This window comes from Stegodyphus dumicola, chromosome 1 (genome assembly GCF_044657685.1).
Source record: "Stegodyphus dumicola isolate Sdum_Otavi_A_Nest chromosome 1, ASM4465768v1".
Taxonomy (NCBI): Eukaryota; Metazoa; Arthropoda; class Arachnida; order Araneae; family Eresidae; genus Stegodyphus; species Stegodyphus dumicola.
In genome coordinates this window covers 155248095-155260581 of record NC_140768.1, presented here as the reverse complement: position 1 = coordinate 155260581, position 12487 = coordinate 155248095, and the positions used below count along the sequence as shown (strand labels likewise).

Here is a 12487-nt window from a genome sequence, read left to right as displayed (position 1 = left end):
ATATTCTATCATATAAATTCGTTGTTATCAGCATTCAAAGTTACCATGTAAAGAAACATTTTTGAAATTCAAATTCATCTCAAATAGATTTAGTAATAATTCAAGTCAATGTCGTTGGAAAATATTCACGTTAACGTCATTCAGAAAAGATTATTGATTAGAATATAAATTGAAGTAATTAAAAGATAAAATAAGTAAAATTAGTTGTTTATTAAACTATAGGCTAACGAAATGTATTTTATTTAGTACATAAATTGTGTACGTTTTTATTTGTATAATGTGATGAGTAGAAAATTTTGATGACCGCATCTTTTCTCTGGGCCTAATTATTAGTTCTATTCTTCTTCTTGCTACGTAATACAAATGAGTAATGGTACAAAGTTATGGTGGAATGAAAACGTAATTTTCTATAAATTTTTGCGTGAGGAATGACCACAATTTTTATGCAGATTTTGTGAAATATTTTAGTAAAACACGGAGAAATAAAAGTAAATAATTTTCCAAATAAAAAACTAAAACTATCAATTTCAAACACATATTCATAAAGTATGTACGCTGTTTAAAATCTGCTTAGTTACGCAGCCAACACGGCGATAACCACTAAAATCTGGTATACATTCAATTAAATCTTTCTTGCCATAACGGGAGCCTGCTGGACAAAAGGACATGGACACGTCAATACGCCCCGCTGAACGACGGTCATTTGAGTGGGGGGAAAGCAACTAAAGACAGCGAAACGTCTGCCGCTTTTAGCTTTAATCTGGATACAGAATGGGCAGAAGAAATAGTAGAATCTGGTTTCTTTTCAAGACATGAAGAGATTTTAGTTGAGGGTCTCGGCCACTAGGAAGGTTAACTCCTTGAGTGACATGCCATCTTTATCCGGTCATGAGATTTTTTGTCACATGACATATATATGCTTATAATTTAAAATACGGTACTATTCCATTTTGAGGACCGTAAAATATCGCCAAACTATTGTTGATGCTAGTGCTGCCAAAAATAGTTGCAGCAACCCTAACGCAAGAAAAGACGTATAATAGTAAATAACTATTTAAGATTATTGTTTTAATTTAGATGAAAGGTTAATTTCATATAAAACTTTTCTATTGTTATAATTTATATAAAAAAGGCTAAATATAACTGAATGGAAGCATAAGAATAAATAACTATTTCAGATCATTATTATAATTTATATTAAAAAAAGGCTAAACATATTTGAGTTTATTCCTGCATCGCTATTTCGCTACCGCGTTATCGCTAAAGAATAATTTCATCTCGTTAGTTGCTCAAACATAATTTTCTATCATGAATGATGCCTTTTCTTTGAAAAAATTCTATTGCAAACTTTTCGCCATGAGCAATACCCAAATTGTTAAATCCATAGGATATCAAAAAATGATTTAAAAATTAAACTATTTCAATGGCGTCTTAAGAAATATAGAACTATCTAAACTTATGCACTTAGAAATCAGCGCGTACGCTAGATTTAAAACAGCGCGCGCTGTTTTAAATGGACGCATTTGCTAGATTTGGCGCTTTTGCGCATGCATTTTCATTGCAATTTTTTTAACGGTCCTCAACACGGAATAGTACCTAAAATACTTTGTTTTCCTACTTTCTCCAATGAAATAAATATTATCTTAATGAATGCTAGTTTATGAAAACAGAGATTAATCTAAGCACTTATACATATTTAGCTAATAATCAATTTTCCTAGTACTAATATAAAAATAGAAGTTTCACCTTAAGTGAATTATTGGGTGCATGTTAAATATGAGGATTTCATTGTTAGATAATGATTTTATTCCGGTAACCTTATTTTCATTGTTAGATAATGATTTTATTCTGGCAGTCTTATTATTATTATTTTAATGGTAACTTGAATGTATGGGATTGTAGGATACAGATTACATATTCACCATTTCTTATTGCAATTTGTTATTTTGAAAAAGTACAAGCAGAATCCCTCTTTTAGTTTCCTTATTTGAAGTTTTTCCATTGGAGTCAGCTGTTCTTCAAGCATTATCATGATTGGCTGCATGTGATGTCGAGGTTGTGCTAATGTCCAATTTTTCTTTCAGCAAGACTACTATGTATGCAGCATAAAAAATTAAGAATTTCACGCGAAAGGTAAGTGCTTTATTTTTTAATGTATGACATAATTCTTATTTAACAATTAAAATTTTGATTTTAAATTGCTAAAGTGTATTTTCTTCAAAAATGCTGATAATGTTGTCTGACTTACAACAAATATAGACAGCTCGGCAATCTTTTTAAAAAAATCTGAATTGGGAGCCACGACTTCTTTGTGCGGCCTATTAAATTATACACATTGGTGCTACTTTGGTAGATGGTTGCACAGATTTTGGCGATTTTTCTCTTGACGAGTAATACAACTTATGGTAAACCCATTGCTGGATAAGTTATTTATGGTAACCGATACTTTGTTGTCATTTTATTTAAAAAATAATATGTTTTATTGTGCATAAATTCTGTTTTAAATATTATTTATGGCTTCTAAATATTAAAAATCAATTTAATTTTGCATTTTTATTTGAAATAAAAATTTTATTGTTTATCATATTTTATGAAATTTTATGTTGTGGATGATGTAATCAATGACGTCACCTTACTTTAAAAGTAATTGGTTTTAATATGTATAAATTTAATCTAATGTTTTAAACATTATTTATGGCTGTAAAATATTAAAATACAATTTAATTTTGCATTTTTTTAAAAATGATTTTATTATGTATGAATTTTTAAATAATTTTAATTCTAGGTGTGATGTAATAAGCTCTCTGATTGGTTACAAAACATTTGTGCATTAACGAGCTGTAATCAGCTCCCTGATTGGTTACTGAAAATTTGTGCATTTCTGCGCCATTTTAAAATTTAATTTATATCTTTGAATTCCTTCAAAGATGTCTGTTTCTAAGATGAATGTTGTTATTGGTAAGTACCAAGAATTATTGGTATCAGAATCAAAAAATTGTCCTTTGAGACCTTATTTTGGCCAGCCTGGCTTTCCTTATCAAAGATTTGTTTACAAATTGTTACAAGGGTCAGAGGAAACTTATTTTAAATTTTTGGAGGAAACCTCACTAATTGCGAATACGCCTCGTATTTATTTACACTTGCCTGCCATCTTAAAAAACGACATTTTCAACAAAAAATTCATGCATTACTTTTAACGATATTTATTTCTTTTTTTAAGTTTCGAATACTTTACTATGCGTAAAAACAGCGTTTTTCAAGATGGTTGACGTTTGTAAAACTCGCACCAAAAATCCGTGCAACCATCTACCAAAGTAGTACCGTACACATTTTTTGCTACACTTCATTTATTCTGTGAATTATTCTAACTCAATTAACTGATCCCTTAACATAAGTTGAAAATGACAACAAAAACTGTAAATTTTGAAATTAAATATCCTGATCAAGTTTTGTTGTACGAGTGTGAAACTTCTTGTATTTTTATTATTTCATAACCAGTATAAAAGTTGTTATTATGGAAGTCAAACTTCTCGTATTTTTATTATTAGATAACGAATATATATGGAATATTTTTTATATATTCCCAAATATAATTCCAAATATTCCCAAATATAACTGGGAGACTGCATTAAAAGTTCATTCATTTTGTTATTTGTCAAAAATGATGTTTTCTTTTTTAAATCCAACATGGAAGCACTTCCGCAAAGGATCCGTTAAATGCAAACATTGCCAAAAATGGCGATAAAAGCTCAAAGCTGGTAACTCGGCGAATTGGTTTGTCGGAGGTAGCAACCTGATTCTACAAGCATTTGCCTTAGACAAAGAATATTTCTCGTCTGTTCGGGGCTACATTTTTCCAATGACTAGCGGTATCGGCGAGGGTGATGATAACTGATAACACGGCTGTGTTCTTACATAATTTTTAAAAGACTTTAAACGTGCAGAACCAAAGGGCTCCTAAAGTATTATGATTAACCTGGACCATGATAATATAAGTTTTAAATAATTATGTTTTTATTTTTATTACTGTGTTTTTTACCTATAATAAAAATTAAATCAGTTTTCGTGCTTAAAAATTTGATATATTTTAATGCATTTTAACAATTACTTTTCAAAAGATGCTAGGTGTTTATATACAACAGACGATTAGAATGAAATAAAAATTATTATTGGTTCTCTGAGATGACAAAATACTTTTATGTAATCTTAGGGTCATCAAAGTTAATAAACCACTGCTTTGAGTAATTAATCAAAGTTTGAATGAATCTTGAAAGATAACAAGATGTATAATGTTTCTTCTAGTTTTATTTACAATGCTACTTTAAAGGATTTGAATATTATTGAAGATTCTTGGCATTGTCAAATTTATTATGAAAAAGGCAGTTGCATCAAAATAAAATATTTTAAGCTATCAGCAAGTAAATTCAAAAAATAACTTTGAAAAATTGCTTGAGTAAAATGAATGTTTTAAATGTATTCTTTAGTAATGAATCCATTAATCTATTATATGTACAGTAGCACTAATTATTAAACATAATTTTGAGAATATGGACAAGCAAAGCACTTAATGAAAAAGACACACTAAAAATAATAGTATTCTGTATGAATGACAGAGAATATATGCAATGAATACCATGGCCAAATACCTATATAAAGAAAAAGAAACAAAAAAAAAAAAAAAAATATTTTCTACCTCAACACTTGAAACGTAATCCTGCTATGCAAGCATTTTCTTCAGATTTTTCCTGCAACTGGTTAAGACCATTGAATACTGGTAGTTTGATCTGGTTTCATATTATGGTTAAAGGGCTGGCTGCATGGTCGATTTTTCTAGTTTTCCTCATATGTAATGCAAATACAAGCCAGTTTCCCTTAGAAAGTTGTTCAAAAAGGCACCTTCTTCAGGTCAATAGCCGGTATTCTTTGCCATATTCAAAAAACCTAAACTTTCTTTCAGATTCTACATTGACATGTTATATCTGTTGTAAGCAGGACAATGATCATTCAGCTTCTATCCGTGTGGCAGGAGTATATTTAAAACATGTCAGAATCATGGGATTCATAACAAAATCGACCATGTTTTTAATCTTGAAAACTTTATAAATTTTCCTGATTTTCTTACGTCATGGGTTTCACTAACAAGATATTCATACATTCCTTCAAGTTCACAAGCAGTTGAGCAATACAATTGCTGAATACTGGTAGTTTGACCCAAGTTTGAATCTTCAGTATTCAGTATCTTGGGCCATCACACTGTCATGCCCTCCAAGTTATTACTGCTTGGCATAATAACAATCTCACATGGTCAACCATGTTACCCACTTTGTCAAAACTAATACATCACCTGCAGTCTCTCCAAAGACTCTCACTATAACAGAGATTAAAAAATATCCTTTTTAAGAATAGAGATAAGTTTGTCAACGTCTGGCTACAATTCCGGAACTTTTCATGCAAAGCATTTATGACTCATTTCACATACAACATTTTGAGAAGTGTTTCATCTGTCTTTTTCATATGAATGGCTGCATCATTCAGAAGAAAATGATGTTGTCATGTTTAATTTCATCAGACCTGATGCAAAGTCTAAAATACTGGAACTGTTGGTTTTTTCCACATCTGTTATAAGGAGAAATAATTTCAATAATATCCTGGGACTGGAATGATCCTAGGGTTAATTTGTCAACAGCATTGGTTATTTCATAAATGGAAATTAGAATATTGCTTTTTCCATTCTCACTTCGGATATTCTAAATTGCACTAATGTATACACAGAGTCGTAGCTAGGGTTTTCAGCGCCCAGGGACAACTGAAGATTTCGCGCTCCGTACTGCTTGCCAAGGATGGAAAACATTTAATTCTAAAATGTCGTAATCAGTTTGGCGCCCCTTGGATTCAGCACCCGGGGACAGATGCCCCCCTCTAGCTTTGCCCCTGTGTATACAACACTGAATTATGTCCATTTTAAGGTAAATTTGCACAACATCATTTCTTAAAAGTTTCTAAACATCTTTTCAGAGATGGACTTTCTTACAAGATTCAGATAATGAAGATATATTTAGTTTAGTGATCATCAGTCTGAATCAGAAAAAGAGTATGTATCTTCAGAAGACATCCCTTGTGATCAAACTGACTATTTTGTAGGAAAAGATAAAACAACAAAATGGAAGAAAGAACCCTTTCGAATTCAAAGACGCATGGCTTCCCATAATATCATAAAAAAATTGCCTGGCAATACACATATATCTAAAGATGTGGCTTCACCTATCGATGCATGGAAGCTAATATTTGATGACACAATGATTGAAATGATTGTGAGATAATGTAATATTTAGAGAAAAAATATTTCGGGAAATTTTAAAAGAGACGCAAAATCTATGGAGAAAGAAGAGTTTCTTGTATTTTTAGGACTCATACATAGCTGGATTGCACAAATCCTTCCATGTAAATGTTAGAGAATTATGGGCAACTGATGGAACAGGATTGGATATTTTTCGTAAAACAAATGAACTATAAGCGTTTTCTTTTCATTCTTTATGCCTTATCAGTCGTAGCTAGGGTTTTCAGCGCCCAGGGACAACTGAAGATTTCACACCCCCAACTGCTTGCCAAGGATGGAAAACATTTAATTCTAAAATGTCGTAACATCAGTTTGGCGCCCCTTGGATTCTGCGCCCGGGGACAGATGGCCCCTTTGCCCCCCTCTAGCTACGCCCCTGTGCCTTACAATTCGATGATGTCAGAACATAAGATGGCAGAAGAAAAAGTGTAAGAGATTTGTCTGAAAATTTTGTCAATAGTCAGAAATTATATCTTGTAGGGGAATACGTGACTCTGGACGAAAAGCTAGAACCTTTTTGAGGACAATGCTCCTTTCGGCAGTATATGCCTAAGAAACCTGCAAAATATGGTATATTTACTGTGGTTGATTTTAGAACCTTCCATACTTTCAACGTGGAAGGTCAGCAGCCAGATGGGCAATACAAGAAAGTCAACAGTTCTTGTGAAAAAGCAAAGTGCATCCTAGCTCCATTATACAATTCTGGAAGAAATGTTACCACAGACAGTTGGTATACCAGTTATGAATTGGCCAATTTCTTACAGAAAAATAAAATTTCTACCGTTGAAACAATATGCAAGGATAAGAAGATTATCCCACCTGAATTTGTGTCAAATAAGAATAGAGAACAGCATTCAACCCTCTTAGGGTTTTAAAAGGATATAATGCTACTTTCTTATGTGGCTGAAAAGAACAAATGTGTTAACCTTTTGTCAACTATGCACAATAATGACCATATTGATGAAAGCATGGGATATTTGAAGAAATCTGAAGTAATTATATTTTATAACATGATAAATGGAGCACTTGGTATAGTCGAAGAAATGGGTGGCACTTATTCTGTGGCCAGAATATCAAACCGATGGCCTGTGGGCATATTTTTTTCGCTATTAAAAATTGCCGTCATAAATTCAAGGATCTTGCTTTTATCTACTAGTCATCTGAAGAAAACGTAAGTACTTTTGATTTGTTATTAATTTTAAAATTAACATTATTTTTAAGCTATTTCATATAATAAATGTTGTAATTAATACAGAATGCATTACTTTACTGAATTGTAATATATTTCATTTGTATGTAATTTACTTGTGACACGCGTTCTCGTGTTACATAATACAGCGTGCGTCTTCCCGGGTTAACTACTAAATGTCATTATTAATCTATTTATTTTACTTCTATATGCTAAATATCTCATAACTTGACTGTACACCCTAAAATCATGGCTTCCATATGAAAAATATCTTGCAATTTGACATTACACCCCTAAAATCATGGCCGATTAGCCGTTGATGAACTTCGCAAATAAATATGCACCGGCCCCAACGGATCCTTTGTGGAAGAAAATCCTCCAACATTGCCAAAACATAAAAATTTTCATCATTTAAAACACTTTTGTCACTGCAAGTACAGTCAAAAGTCGTTAATCCGGACTCGTTGGGACTTCGGCTATTCCGGATTATCGATTTTTCCGGATTATAGATCATCAGTTTAAATCTCGTAAGATGTCATGCAGAAATTCTAAAATTAAAAATATGAAACTGTAATTTATGAAATAAAGAGCAATTATGATCTAAAGGGTATCAAAATTTACAAAAAAAAAAAAGCTTAATATTTATTTGTTTACTTTATTAAACATTTCTTTCAATGTAAGTTGTTTAAGTTGCTTCGTTTTATGCGATAATACTTTCTCTTTAATTCTATAAACAGACATAATTTCTTGTTCAGTTACAAAGTTCCGCTGTTCAAGTCCCGTAATTGCTGTGCCGAGAATATCGACTAACTTTTCAATTGAAATTTTTTCGTTTTCACTAACCTCTCTGTCACCTTCTTCATGTCTTTATCCAATTTTTGCAGCAATTCGACTTTTTGTTTGATGGACATCGAAACATACTTTCGTTTTGTAGATCCTTTGGGAGCTCTAGCATCGGAAATTCTATTTGACATAATTGAAAGTTCAAGCTTACTTTTATAAAATTGCTCTTACAATCTGCAAAAAATAATAATCCGCATCCAATTCGAAGATTAAGGAACAATGCAATCATCAACATTAACTGAAATAGATAATTTTAGCTTATACCGTCCGTTATACATTAAACGCGCACGCGAAAACGTATTCTGCGCTTGCGCACACGCATATGCGCAGTCGTAAAGGTCTTACGCGCATGCGTAAACGCCTATGCGCATGTGTCAACTGTCGGCGCATGCGCAGAAAGTTTTTAGCTTTGAGGTCCGGATTATGGGTGTCCGAATTAACGACTTTTGACTGTATATGACTACAACCGATGATTGTGAAAATAAAGGCCGGGTAAGGACTTTTAAGCCATGTATGGAAAGTGCATATTACATGTGTGTACATATATACGTTTGGTACTGCCAATTTAAATAAAAAAGGGAGGTGTACAACTAGATGTTATAACAGTCCCATATAAAAAAATTTCAATGTTAAACAAATGTTTTTGAACTATGCAAGATATATATGTACGTAGAGACATCCCGAAAAAATCCCCTTTGTATTCATTTTGCAATCTGTTTTTGAAATAAAGAGTCCTTCATTCTATTCATCCATACAGACGTCATCCAAAATAGTAATCAAAATGGATATTTCTGTTGAAATCTGATAACTAAAATTTTTTCTGATTAAGAATTTTTTTTTTTTTTTTTTTGATTAATTCCTTTACTTCACAATGTATCTTCTAAGCAACACTACTTCAATGCTTCACTTTCCTTGAGAAAAAGTAGCAATAATAAGAAAAGCAGCACTGACATATTTTTAATGAGACTGCCCTTAGTTCTAGTAATAAAAGTGAAAGCAAATTTAAAAAGAAGTACAGACATGGAAACAAAGATAAGTAAAACACCCTTTGACTGCCAATAGCTAAGATTTCCTACTAAGGTACCAATAATTGCAGTTGATAATCAAGTTCAGAGTTTTCTTAGAAGAGAATACACGTAAGAATCCACAATGACAATTTCTATTTCCCATATTTATTTACATCAGCTCAAAATAAATGTGTGGATGCAAATTTACAACTTATGAGTTTAACATCAATATTACTTTTCATTTGCCAGTATGAGTTGCAAATAAATGAAACCATGGATAGAAATATGGGAGCATGAATAAACTATCATTTGTGGTAGTATCTTTATCTGATGTGTAGGACCCTTCAACTTTAAAAAAAGCATGTCCAATTTCTACATTAATTAACAATTATAATTTAAAAAAAAAAAAAAAAAAAAAAAAAAAACATCTACATTTATTGATATTTAGTATTTTAATTTTTATTATCTGTATATATGATTTTTGCTTTGATATCTACACTTATATGTGTGATTCTTTCTTGCCTCCTTCCAATACAAACTGCGTGCATAGGCGTTTACGCATGCGCGTAAGACCTTTACGACTGCGCATATGCGTGTGCTACATTTCCCCATCACTGTATTTATACAATTGCATAACATTTAAAGGAAACTCGCTCTAATACTGACTTTTAACAAACATTTAAAATTTACAATATCCCATAGTGGCAAAAGATTTCTTATTTTAAGAATAGTTATGCAATGTTATAAGGGAAAAGAGATTCTATACAGATGGGAAATCAATAACAGCAATCTCATTTAAGGAATGTTATTTTTAAATTAGTCAGTTTAAAATTAAAATTTATTGCCAAGAAGCTACGGTTACTCATGAAAAAAGTACACCAAGATATCTTTTATAATCTTTACCACAAAATTTTACTAAGCATAACATATGCACTCACGTCCACTAACAAAATAAATCATCCTAATAAACATAAAAAGAAACTTACACAATGCTTCTACACATACAAGAATTGAATCAAATTAGTCACTTAAAACAAAACATGAGCCCAAAACATTTGGACTAATTGCTTAATAATAATAATATGTCTTTGTGAAGGCCTTTGACAGAAACCTGTAGTTGCAGCATTACATGCCAGAAAAACCATACTAATCTTATGTATATGTTATAATGAAGTTGATAAAGATAAATAACAAAATTATAAATAAAAATTTATTATGGATATATTTGATCAAGGTAAAGCTGAAAATTCCTCACTACAAGAGTCAAATACTGGAAATTTAAGGATAAAAATTGCTCATAGAAACTTCTTAATTATAAAGGCATGCTGCATTCAAAATGTTGCCATAACAATCAAGCACTACATATGTAAACTGATTTATTATATAATAAGTAAACACAAAATATTAAAAAAATTAAGAGATACATAAGATACACTTACGTGCCCATGAAGTATAAATTAAGTAGTAGTTAATCTTTCTGTACAGTGATCGATTTGAGTTGTATAAAAGTACATATGTTAAAGCTTGTAAACCATTTATAATCAATCCACTGATTAGAAAAACAAATGTTATGAAGCTGCCTAATAAGATATAACCAATTGCTTTAAGCATCTTGTCACTGAAAAGGAGGGAAAAAAAATCAGTTTATTTTATTTTTAAATGCTGCTTACTACATAACACATTATTTCAATGTATTTTAATGTATAGAAAAGTTAAATATTGTATAACATACATTACTAACATTCAATAAATTCTTCATAACTAAAATATTTTGCTAAAAGAAATTCACTTATTAATCTAGTACACGAATTAAAACATCTACTTCCCCTCCCTTATTTTAAATTCACTCTTCATGTTTACTTCGAAATCCTACATGCCTATTTCGTAATTTCACACTAAATGCTTTAAAGTAGTCGCGATAATATTGCAAGTTCATTACACGCCGAATTTCAGACAAGGAGTACTACTTTTTATAAAATGCACGTATCTTGCCGTGAACATAAATATTCTTCACCGCATGTAATTTAATAATACAAACAGAAAAATAAATTCTTAAAAATATGTTAAAATATACACAATATTAATATAAAATACGAAACGTCTCTGGAAAACTACTTAATAGGCAAAAATACTTGCGTTTTTCTCTAGAGTGGTTAGCGAATACTACGCTCTTCCTCCACAATCAAGGAAAATCTCATCCAGGAAGAGTTTGATATTACCTCTGATGCAACCTTTGAACTGTGGGATGTTCACGCCGCAAGATGTAAACAAGGCGAAATTTGAGTTAAAATTAACTTCAGACTTCAGATAAAGGTAAAACTTTATTTTTTTCATATGTCAAATATATAAAAGACAAACAGCGGATTAAATATATAAAACATAGTTAATTTAATTATTAAAACGAAAGATAAAGCGCTTTTCCTCAAAGGAGAAAGATCACCTAAATTCTACAAAAAAATCTGCCAATCATACGTGCCAAATTCGTAACGAGTTTAGTAAGTAGTGAGGCTAGCGGTTAGAGCAATTAAATAAAAAAAAAAGTGAAGTTAAAAGCGGACTTAATTAATTACGTACAGACCGTATTAAGAATAATACTATCAATATAATGGTGAAACAAGGTTATCATTTAATGAATTTATACAGTTACCTGATACGTAATGTGTAATAACTATGTAATGTGATATCCGCGATTCAATTCACCTATAGGTGGCGCTTTCACACATTAGTATGGCGGATAAAAATCGGTATTTTGATTTCTGATCTGACTTCGTACATTCAAAAATGGAGTTGTTAAGCTCTTCCTAAATGTTTGATTTTGTTCAAGGAGGCGTAAATTCTCGCTGTTTTACTGAAACAGAGAGAATTTTAAAAAGCTGATCCTTTCGTAATGCACGGAATTTTACTTGAAATCCAATGCACAAGTTTTGGCTTTCTATTTAAGGATAAGTTCTATAGCGTCCTGATCGTATGAAATCGAAGGACATTTCATTGTTCAAAAAGTACAAATAAAAATTTTAAAAAAATATTCTTGTTCATGTAAAGGAGGAACTGCTGGCTGTTGTAGGAAATTGTGTCGCTGTATTATTGTGACAGGTAGCTGATTTTAACGTT

The 12487-nt window shown here is 31.3% G+C and overlaps 1 protein-coding gene across 1 annotated transcript in view; it reads right to left on the bottom strand.

The window, feature by feature from the left end:
* LOC118198615 (1-acyl-sn-glycerol-3-phosphate acyltransferase delta-like) overlaps positions 1–11832 on the bottom strand; it is a 50844-nt gene extending 39012 nt beyond the window's left edge. Inside the window, exons 1-2 of the mRNA XM_035370345.2 lie at positions 11513–11832; positions 10816–10994 (exon numbers count right to left, since the gene is read on the bottom strand). Coding sequence (XP_035226236.1) covers positions 10816–10987 — 172 coding nt within the window. The 5' untranslated portion in view covers positions 10988–10994; positions 11513–11832. The remainder of the gene's footprint in view (positions 1–10815; positions 10995–11512) is intronic.
* Between the last annotated feature and the right edge of the window lie 655 nt (positions 11833–12487).